This window comes from Dermacentor silvarum, chromosome 4 (genome assembly GCF_013339745.2).
Source record: "Dermacentor silvarum isolate Dsil-2018 chromosome 4, BIME_Dsil_1.4, whole genome shotgun sequence".
NCBI lineage: Eukaryota > Metazoa > Arthropoda > Arachnida > Ixodida > Ixodidae > Dermacentor > Dermacentor silvarum.
In genome coordinates this window covers 149,570,764-149,582,089 of record NC_051157.2, presented here as the reverse complement: position 1 = coordinate 149,582,089, position 11,326 = coordinate 149,570,764, and the positions used below count along the sequence as shown (strand labels likewise).

Sequence of the window (11,326 nt, the reverse complement as noted above, 5' to 3'; positions counted from 1 at the left end):
CGTCGCTCTTCAATAAACCTCTTTCGCGCCAACTTGGGTCACTTGGTATGGCACATGGGGCCGCCTCATAAATGATAAAAAAGAATTGAAAATTCATGTAGTGCATGGCAGAATCCAGCCAGCGTGACATTTTGCTGAATATATGTACAGATGGAGCCACGCGTGGACTTCTCCGTGACCCCGCTAGACGATGAAGCTGGTCAATAAATAAATTCCGGACAGGGTCCCAGATGCATACACACCTCATACATGGATCACTTCTGCGGTGACAATATGGTGCGTCGCTAGATTGCCTAACTGCTCATATTTGACTTTGATTGAAGTGCACTGTACACACGGACGCAAAAAGGAAGTAGACAGGATAGCGCTTGACTCTCAACTGATTTTTTATTGGACAGAAATAGTAATTTATAATGAGGTTGCAGTATTTTCGCGCATGCTCAACAAATACAAAGGTCAAGTATACTACTCGCATATCAAAAAACGCGGTAGTGATTGCGTCTGTCGGACAATCATTACGCTGAATGATAAAGAGTATGCGTATGTGCACAGACAAGTGCGATAGACTTTTGAGGGGTTAAAGCCTTGGCGCTCCTGTCATGAATGTAACACCTTGCTTTGTTGCGCATGCGCGAAAGTACTGCAACATCATTATAAATTAATTTTCTGTCCAATAAAAAGCAGTTGAGAGTCAAGCGCTTTCCTGTCTACTTCCCTTTCTGTGTCCGTGTCTGCAGTGCGCTTCAATCTAAGTCAAATATGGACGTCAACCAACTTGCCCAACTCGCCATCTTGTTGCTTAAATGCTCATCGCACTATCGAGAACATTCTTTCTGAGATGGATTCAGGCTGAATTTTCTCTTCTCACCCATTGCGAACAGATTTACTCTCGTTGAAAACGCATAGATGAGCCAGTTCACAAATAGACATATATGTCTAGCTTTATGTAGCTACAGATTTCCCGGATGCCTGAAAACTTAATATTTAGACATCTTGCGCACGCGAGAGTAACACGCCGCTAGCTTATTACGGCGCCGCAATTCCCTACGGTTTCACCTACTTCCAGTTTATTAGGGAACAGCAATAGGCAGGACTTCTCACGTTTGACAAGCAAAGGAAAACACAAACGTTATTTAGTGCTTTATTTATTCATGAACTTATTAAGGCTTTTTTGCAAGACTCTTTAAACACTGTATTTAATGGGGGTCTAGCCCCGCAGGCATTACCATATAAGCTTTTACATGCGTTATCCATTCCTGTGACTACCACGGAATGAGTGAGGAGAACCATGCATCCCAGTCCTGGACAATGAAACAAAAATAAACCTGGTTAACATAACGAGAAGGAATAAAAATAAAGCAAATGTGTTCAAATGTAGCATATTTTCACTAAATTTCATTCGTTGTAAGTTCTTTGCATTGATTGTGAGGTAACTGTCTCACTTGATAAAAAAAATTATATGTACTCCCAATATCTTTGCCGTAAAGGCTTGATTGGCACTCTGCAAATATATACAACACTAGTTGCCACTGATCTTTCTTGACTTAGATCAAATATATATAGCAGCTATATCAAAGCATTTATGTGGAGCATGCTACGTTGATTTTGTATAAGTACAGAGGCGAGACACAATCTCGATTCAACATACCGGTATTCCAACCCATACCGACAACTTATGACAATATAAGGACTATTCACACATTGGCATGCCAGGCTATGCAAGAATTATCACTGAATTGTTCTGGTATGTGTAGTTTCCAGGTGCTATTTTCATTCCACTGTTTATGTATACCCAAACGTATGAAATTTTGCAGTTCCATTTCTACCAATTTCCCTCTGTAACGTACTGAGCACGCTATAAAACGCAACTGTGACGCACTAATGCGTTTTCCTAAACCCGCGATGGCATAGGTACATAGCGAATTCCGTTAACCATACGGACAGGGTGGCGTGGACCACCGGAGAGCTCACATCTTCCGTAGCTTCAATTCGTATCCGCATTTGTCACGCAATGCACAGTATGAATTTCTGCAGAGTCGCTCCTCTTTCAGTTCTTCAACTGCGTGCACGATTGCGCTAATTAATATCGCTTTTTCACGTCATCCACGTGCGCGACTGCTTCGGCTGTTCTGTATTAGTGCCAGCTAGAGCACTGCACGGGCCGATTTTTCACATTGGGTGGCCCGCCCGAGCCCGATCAAAACATTTATGGCGAGACCCGGGCCCGGCCGGGGCCCCAAAATAATCTACGTTACCCGCCCGGCCCGGCCCGCCACCCCTTTACCTTAAGCCCGAGCCCGGCCCGAGCCGGACTCGAAACCGGCCCGAACCCGGCCCGAGACCGAAAAATACATGTTTTTCAGAGTTGAGAAGCCCGAGAATAACTCGCAGAAAGCCCGAGCCCGGCCCGGGCCCGGGTCAAAAAGCACACGCCGTGCCCGAGCCCGACCCGAGCCCGTGAAAAAACTCCTCTACCCGGCCCGGCCCACGGGCCGGGCCGGGCCCGGGCTTTCGGGTAAGCCCGAGCCCGCGCAGTGCTCTAGTGCCAGCTACAATAACTCAGCTGCAGAACACCATTACCAGCGAGACATATTTCAACAATTTTTTACGAATCCATATGCCAGTAGAAGTAACGCGACAATGATGGGCGTAAAATAAATGGCAACACCAGCGCTTATTTGCAGTGAAGGTTCCTTTCAAGGAGGCACGTATTTAAAGGAAGCAGTGACAACTTCGCAGGCACCAAAATTAACATAAGGAGACCATTTTAGCGAAAGTTTAAGACAGGGAAAAATAAAACAAAAGGTAGAACGTTAAAAAAAAGTCATCAATAGGGTAAAGCTGAGCCCACTTATAGTAATTTCAAACCACCGCAGAATATATCAACCAAGCGACAACAATGCAACTTCAGGCTTTCGAAATAAAAGTGTTTCCATCAATTTACTCGCCAAAGTGCCTTTATATCGGCATGAAACAACTGTCCGGTCGCACAATGCCCGATATTTACAAAACTAGCACATGTGGAGCTGGATGAGGTCAATATTATGGTTAAGGTTTCTTATGGTCCTTTATCAGAGCGTTTAAATAGCTCTGACCTATTTAAATAATCCAGGAGGACCTGGGCACTTCGTGTGCGATACCGCTTACATATAATAAAAAGATTTTTACTGCGCTATAAACAGGGACAAAGGAGGACGAAGCAAGACAACAGGTGCGCACGTGTTGTCTTTTTCGTCCTCCTTTGTCCCTCTTTATAGCGCAGTGAAAATCTTTCTAACATGAACTTCAACCAACTAGCCCAACTTGGTGCACTACCATTTACACATGCCACAATTTTTTTAGATGCTTATTGATGCAATCTGTTCATTATTTGGCCCGTAGCCTTCGTTCTAGTTTTTTTCCAGGCCACAGCAGAAGCTTGTCCAATTGGTATAGTGCATTGAAGCCAGCCACGTATAAGGCCCGCATTCAGTAAAAATCTGAAATAAGTGCGGGCCCCACACCACTACATACGGTATTCTCGATTGTCCACCGCACATTACTTTGTCTTTGCTCCCATCAATTTTTATCTTGTATTCACGCCCTTTTGTTTATGCAATCATGATTTTTTATTACTTATGAGGCGTTATGTCTGTCTCCTTTCACCTGGAAAATTACACTCATCCATCAGAACGTGAGATTTCTTTAGAAAGAGCTAGAAAATGTAGCGTTGTAGAAATGTGATGATGTGATGTGTGGTGTTTTATGGCGCAAGGGCCAGGTATGGCCAAAGAGCGCCACGACAATTGGGAATGTAATCGATGAGCTGTTATGACGCGGGCAATGAATTTCTTATTGTAGATGTGACATGGCTCTAAAGGGGCCTAAAAACTGTCGCTGTAAATGGCGTAAAACATATAGGTAATAAAATAATGATAGCGACTGAAGTGGCGTATGCTATGAGTATGAAATGATGGGTATGAAATGTGGAACAGGGTTGTGATAATATGTATTTAAAAATGAAAAGGTGATGCTTGACAACGAGTAGCACAACAGCCTCACCAGGTACCTTGAGTACAAGGGGCCGGAGGCATGTGCTATAACAAGGGTTGACATCGCAACAGCAGCCTCTCGCAGGGGGCCGTGCTACGAATTTCTTGGCGGAATACATTGAGCATACGAACATCATTTAAGAAGGATAAAACGTACTTCATTTCAAATAGCGGTTCTTTGCCTAGAAACAGTGCTAGGTGAACTGGTATACACTGCTTGTACGCTAAGGGGAAGTGTCTTTTCCTCTCGGCTTGTGTTTGACGGCATTCCAGGAGGACATGCTGGACACTGAGTATTTCCCCACATCTACCACACAATGAATGTTCACCTGCAGTCATCAAAAAGCTATGTCTACCATAAGTGTGCCCTATTCTCAGACGACAGAATAGGACATCACTTCGTCTTGAGTTGGTCAGTGATGCCCAATACCCTAAATGTGGCTTAGCCATGTGGAGCTTATTAAGTATTTCAGCGTCCCACTTATGCTGCCAGTAGGTTCTCAGTTTGTTCCGCAAATATGGCTTTAGGTCTATAACTGGAACAGCTATGGATGTGTTGCAAGATTTTGTATCTAAGGAAGTGGCCATTCGGTGTGCTAGCACGTTACCTTCGATACCTCTGTGTCCAGGCACCCAGCATACCGTTACATGTTGGCCAGAGGCATAAATAGCACATAGGAGAGAGAAAAGATCTGCAATTACTGAATTTCTGTTTCCAGCATGACATCAATGTTTTAACAACGCTTAACGAGTCTGTATATATGCCCACCTTATGTAATTTTAGCTGCTTGATGTGTTTCGCAGCACACCATAGTGCATACGCCTCTTCTGTAAAGATGCTTGTATGATGGTGAAGAACATCTTACTCCGAATAGGATGGGCCGACGGCTGCATAAGACACGCCGGCATGCGATTTAGATGCATCTGTGTAGTATTCTGGGCACGAGTACTTATATTGTAACTCTAGAAAATGCATACGAATGTGGGCCTCTGGAGCGTGCTTCGTTACGTCCACAAATGACGTGTCGCAGTCAATGGTGCGCCACAACAACGGCGGTAACGGCTTAGCAGGAGCCGTTAGGCGATTTTCAAAAAGCGGAACGTCCATTTCTTCACTCAGTCTCCTCACACGGAGCGAGAATGGCTCTCTCGCTGCAGGCTTGTTATGAAAAAGTGTTGCAGAGGTCATATCGTGGATGATAGAATAACAAGGATGGTCTTTATCAGTATGTACTTTCAGAAAGTAATTAAAAGTAGAATACGTCCGTTCTAGATCAAGGGACCATTCGTTCGATTCGACATAGAGGCTTTGAACAGGGCTTGTCCTGAAGGCACCGGTGGCAAGGCGGATACCAAGATGATGCACAGGGTCCAGCATGTTGAGTGCACTGGGGGCAGCAGAGTGATACACTACAGTGCCGTACTCTAAACGCGATCGTACAAGGCTCCTGTAGAGGTTCATGAGGCATTTCCTGTCGCTACCCAATGTTGCGTGTGACAGTATTTTCAGGATGTTCATTGTTTTCACGCACTTGGTTTTGATATACTTGATGTGAGGAATGAATGTCGGCTTTGAGTCGTGTATAACGCCTAAGAATTTATGTTCAGTGTTGATTGGTACGTGTTGACCGTGGAGCATTATATCAGGATCTTGTATTAAGCCTCTCTTTCTAGAGAAAAGTACACAGGAGCTTTTGAGGGGGTTTAGCTTAAAACCATTTTCATTTGCCCATTTTGAAACTTTGTTCAGTCCGAGCTGAACCTGACGCTCGCTTATTGCAAGGTTACAAGACTTAAATCCTATCTGCACATCATCGACATAAACTGAGTAAAACATAGAGGATGGTATGGCTTTGTGAAGGGAATTCATTTTCACAATGAAGAGGGTGCAACTAAGCACGCCCCCCTGTGGCACACCAGTCTCTTGAGTGAAACTTCTGGACAGGGCATTGCCCACTCTAACGCGGAATGTGCGGTTCGACAAGTAACTTTCTATCATGTTTAACATGTTGCCACGCACACCCATTGCAGATAGGTCTCGAAGGATTCCGAATCGCCATGTTGTGTCATAGGCTTTCTCCAAGTCCAGAAATACAGATAGAAAGAATTCTTTGTGTATATAGGCGTCTCTAATGTTTCCCTCAATGCGAACGAGGTGGTCTATTGTTGACCTACCTTCCCTGAAACCACATTGGAAGGGGTCAAGTAGACGGTTGCTTTCCAGATAATAGATTAGACGCTGATTCGCCATTTTTTCATATAACTTGCACATACAGCGTGTAAGTGCTATTGGCCTATAGCTGCTGGCTAATGCAGGGTCCTTGCCTTGTTTATAAATTGGGATGATAATGGCTTGTTTTCATGAGAATGGAATATGTCCAGATGACCACTTGGTATTGTAAAGACACAGAAACGTGTTTAATGTTTCGGAGTGCAGGTTCTTGATCATTTCGTATATTATACGGTCACCACCTGGTGCTGAGTTGCTGCAAGAACTGAGAGAAGCCTTGAGTTCTGCGAGATTAAACGAACGGTTGTAAGCCACTTCTGTTGCGCATTTTCGTTTGAGGCGCTCCCGCTCTGCGTGTTCCTTGAACTTTAAGAAAGTAGAAATGTAGAGCTAGAAAATGTTAATGTGCTCGAGGACAGTTTTTGTAGCGAGACCATTGCAACACGCTCAGCGCCGGCAATTTCCGCAGTATCATCGCACCACTTACTCGTGCGAAGCCGAATAGTAAATTTTAACACGATAGTGCAATTGGCCCCTGTCGCAGAAAATCCGGTGTCGGCGTCGGCGGAGTTGTCCGTCACCGAAAATTTCCGTATATGTTTAGGTATATGTATACATACCACGCCTTGCTATAAGATATGCGGTATATGCGGGTTATATTTTCACACCGTTCTATCGCTAAAGTTGTTCATACCTAGCCTTTAGATTCTTGACAAAGTTATTCCTCGGAATTTTGAGAATGACAGCCCACAAAGAAATGTCATGAAACAAAGCAACAACAGCGAATGCATTTTATGTTAAATATTCGTGAATGAAATAATAAAAGGGCGCAACAACAACAGGAACCTCAAAATGATGTAATTTTGGGGCTCGGCTGTGTGCTACTTACGGGATAGACCCACGCTAGAGGCCGCCTTTCTACTAGAAAGCTTCCCTTGGAGCAAAGCGTTCGCCGCCAGCGTTTCCCGTTAAACACTACTGTTACATAAGCTGCAATTGCCGGGTAGTGTGAGAAGCAGTCGGGGATCTTCAAATTCTCTTGCGTTCCACACTTAAAGGTGATGCTTAAGCGTGCTCCAAGTTTTTCTCCCGACCACTTTAACGTAAGCGAGGATGCATTGATCCGCACTGTTTGAACCATTATTTGGCATATAGGCTGCCACTGTGCAATCTTTATATGTACTAGAGCGACGGACTCTGGACAGTTTCCTGCGCAGCTTTATCAGGCAGTCACTCTCAAAGGGCGCTTTTCTAAGCCCATGGCCTGATTTTCAACTGCGAGGCAAACAATGAAAGCCTTGTTGAAGTTCCCGCATGACACAGCGGCCTTAGTAGGCATTCAGCAGTATAATGTACATAAGCTTCCACTCCCCCTGTTCTCGTGATTCATCGCTTAGTTTCACTAACACTCCCTCTTCCCAGGTGCCGATTAGCAGACTAGACGGCACCAGATCATATCGACCTCTCTGCATTTCCTCCAAATAAAATCGTTCTGATAGCTTGTTCTTTCTCTGTCCCTAAAAAAGGCGCCTGTAAGCCTGCCTTTACGTATAATTGGGATTTAGCTAATGATATGAAACCATTCGGCCCATGGACAATGAACAGTGGCATGTCATATGTCTTTAATTGAGCTTCAAACGGGTTCTAGATGGTATTTAGCAGCTTTTTCGACCCATTGTTTTTAAATATAACAGAGAAATTGAAAGCAGGCATATGAGAAATGTCTTGGACAGCTAATGCCTGGACGCAGCAAGCTATCGGTGTTTCTGTTGGCTCCCGCTTATTGCGAGCAGCGTATTCCACGTGAACATCACAGCTTACGTATTCTCGTGATGGTTGCTAAGTAAGGCGATCAGAGAAGCACTTTCAACTAGCTTTAGTGGCCACTAGTATCGCTCCGCCCGGGCGCGCAGCCATGTGGCAATATTCGTCTTTCACACACTTTCAGTTAAGCCCAGAAAAAAGAACTACGCAGGATACAGCGCTCTGAAAACGGTTAAATGGTATCCTCTAAACTGTTTCTCAGGGGAAGTCACCCTTTCAATTGATAAAATGCAAAACGCGACCAGAGTAAATCGTAAACAATGTTATCCTCTTGGTGGAGGACGACTGAAAACCGAACACCGTCGGTCTCAGAATTGTATAGATTGCACTAGTTTTTTTAAGCGAAGCTTTATAGGCTCACAAGTTTCTGCGAAGGTGGTGGTGGTGGGGGTGGTGGTGTAAGACTTAAAAGTGGGCCCATCTTGGTGATAGTGCTGAAAGGAGTCCAAGCTCAAGGGCACATACCAGGGACAAGAACGAAAGGAGGAGGAGTGAAAGAGAAACAGGGAAAGAAAGAAAGAGAGATAGAAAGAAAGAGAGAAGGGAAGAAAGAAATAAACAGAGACAGAAAGAAAGAAAGAGACAAAGTGAGATGAGATAAAGAAAGAAAGAGAGAGAAAAAGAAAGAAAATCACCAGCCCTACCCCTGTCGAGAAAATGGGGGTAAGCTAAGGTTGTCGAGTGTGTAGTTGACCGATTACTTTCCTTTCCCTTTCCTACTACTTTTCATTCCCTTTCGTGGTACTTTTCGTTACCTTTCCTTTTACTTGTGTTTCCCTTTCCTGCAACTTTTCCTTCTGTTGCGTTGTACAATTTCGTTCCCTCGATGAATACATTTATTTAATAAACGTTTATGTTTTATTATCGTGACAAGTCGTGAACTTTACGTTACCCTGACGAAGGTCAGATACACACACGACAAGCTTCACTTCCCTTCATTTTGTCGACAGGCTGGTGATTTTTTAAATTTTTTATTAGCTTCGCCAACGTTGCGCTGGTGCTCTGCAGAGAACAGCTATTTTTCTTCACAGTCAATGAGCAGCACCCTCTAAAAAACTGTCCGTCTGCCCGGATGGTTATTAGGAATATAGAGTGCTTCTTTTTGGTTTGCGCTACGCGGCGGGTACTTTCTAATTAATGTTGGATACCAGACTGGCGGAGTTGCTCAGAAACACTTGTCTCGTCTACTTCGATGATGCAATCTTGTTTTCGAACCGCTTTAGCAGCACCTTGGAAAGCTGCGCAAGGTACTCGAAGCAATACGATCGGGTAACCTCACATCATCATCATCATCGGCCTATTTTTATGTCCACTGCACGACGAAGGCCTCACCCTGCGATCTCCCATTGCCCCTGTTTTCCACTAGCTGATTCCAATTTCCACCTGGAAATTTCCTAACACCCTAAAAATTGAAAGGCATATAACCACTACTTGAACTCGATAAGAGACAATGTCTTTCTTGTGAGTTGGGGTTGAGAATGGGGCGCATGAACGGTATGTATGGTGATAGCCACGCAGAAGCGAGAAGGTTTTATCGACGTCAAGTAGAGGTCTAATCACTGAAAAGCAGCTGTGCTACTTTAACTTCTGAAAATACAGCGTTGCTATGTTCTCTGTAGCCAGCCAAAATTTCAATGCATGATGTGTATTTGGCTCAATCTTTCGAAACTACAAAACAAAATCCGAGGACACCTAAGCACTCCTTATGAGTTGTAAATGCGAAAGCAATAATTTTGAATTGAATACCGCTGAGCGGTCTTTCGAGTTTAGCACTGCGAGTAATTTGTACGTGCTTCCAGAGCTAGCAAGAAGCAGCAGCCTGCGGTGCCCACGCCGCAGGCTGCTGCGACGAGAGACCGAGGAAGCCGCAGCGGGTACGAAGGCAGGCCGGCGCACGCAGTAGCTAAGCCCAGTGGCGGTGAGAAAGATATGGACCGCATGCCGGCTTCGGAGAGCGAGGATGACGTGGCATCGCGGCGATGCCCTCTCTCCTCACGCAACACCGGGTGCGCTAGCGAATCAGCGCGGCTAGCCCGCTCTGCTTCGTAGAGGTGCGCTTGTGACGTGGCGTCGCATCCAATGGGAATTCAGGTGCCGTTTCGCTGCTACAGACTACAGACGCCAGATTTTGCGCTCAAAGGCCGTTTAACGTTTACGCATCAATAAAGTCAAATTACTGATATGACTTTAGAAAAACACGGCTCTACTGCCTGTTCTCAATTTTTTTGTGATACTTAAGTTTTAGGTCACTTCATTTGATGTGCCGAAAGGCAACGCATTTGCTGTAATCGGCTCGTCTGCTCCTTCCATGCTCTGTACACGCCGTGCTTGCTTTTCCTGTCTAGTTGCGCTGTTTCTGTAGCGTTCAGTGTGGCAGCAATGTCAGAAAGTAAATCGACAGGCTACAAGACGTGCTGGGTCGCTGCATGGTGCACCAACTCGGGGGCTAACCGAGGGGAAACTTTTTCCGAACACCAGTGAACGAGAGGCAAATACACTTCTCAGGCAGTCGCTATGAATCGAATAGCCGCTAGCCTTATTAAAACAACTATAAAATGAAAGGAAGGGACTTCCGTACGCGGTACACTTTTTTCTCTCATGTAACGACAATGCAGGTACCCCTGAGTTGAGTGACTGCTGACTCGCTGACGGAAATAGTGCGTCATTATACATTGAACAGGGTATTGAGAAATAAGCAGGGTAATATCATCAACAATTTTGATGAGATAGTAAAAGCAGCGGAAGAATTCTGTACTGATCTGTACAGTCCCCAGAGCAGCCAAGCTACTTTCATTCGAAGTACACTCTTAGCACGGTAACGTTTATTTTAACCTATAACTGCAAGTAACGTATAACATAAAGGTTACTCGGTGACTAAAAAAACTTGATCTTTATGTTTTCGTGAATTTCCGTCGCGGCTAGAGGTTACATGTGCCGAAGCGTATATTTTAAAGGTTACTGCAACGCCAAATGTCTTGTAACCTTTAGATTGTAACTTCTAAAGGAGTTGCCATTTGTGGCTTAGGGGACCTACTGTATGGATTGGAAGTTTACTTATTATTGTGTCGTATTGCTATCCTGATGTGGTGTTTTTAGCCGGGACTAACCTACACGATATGTTGTGCGCCCGAGGGAATTAGGCTGGTTGGACTAGATTATTATTTTATTGATACCAGTAGGGTTCTTCGGTTTCGCAATGTAAAAAAAAATTAAATCTTGCACGAGCGTATGCTCAAGAGAG

At 44.6% G+C, this 11,326-nt stretch overlaps 1 protein-coding gene across 1 annotated transcript in view; it reads right to left on the bottom strand.

The window, feature by feature from the left end:
- Positions 1-1,124: 1,124 nt before the first annotated feature.
- LOC119450740 (uncharacterized) overlaps positions 1,125-11,326 on the bottom strand; it is a 54,442-nt gene continuing 44,240 nt past the window's right edge. Inside the window, exon 4 of the mRNA XM_037714256.2 lies at positions 1,125-1,301. Coding sequence (XP_037570184.2) covers positions 1,150-1,301 — 152 coding nt within the window. The 3' untranslated portion in view covers positions 1,125-1,149. The remainder of the gene's footprint in view (positions 1,302-11,326) is intronic.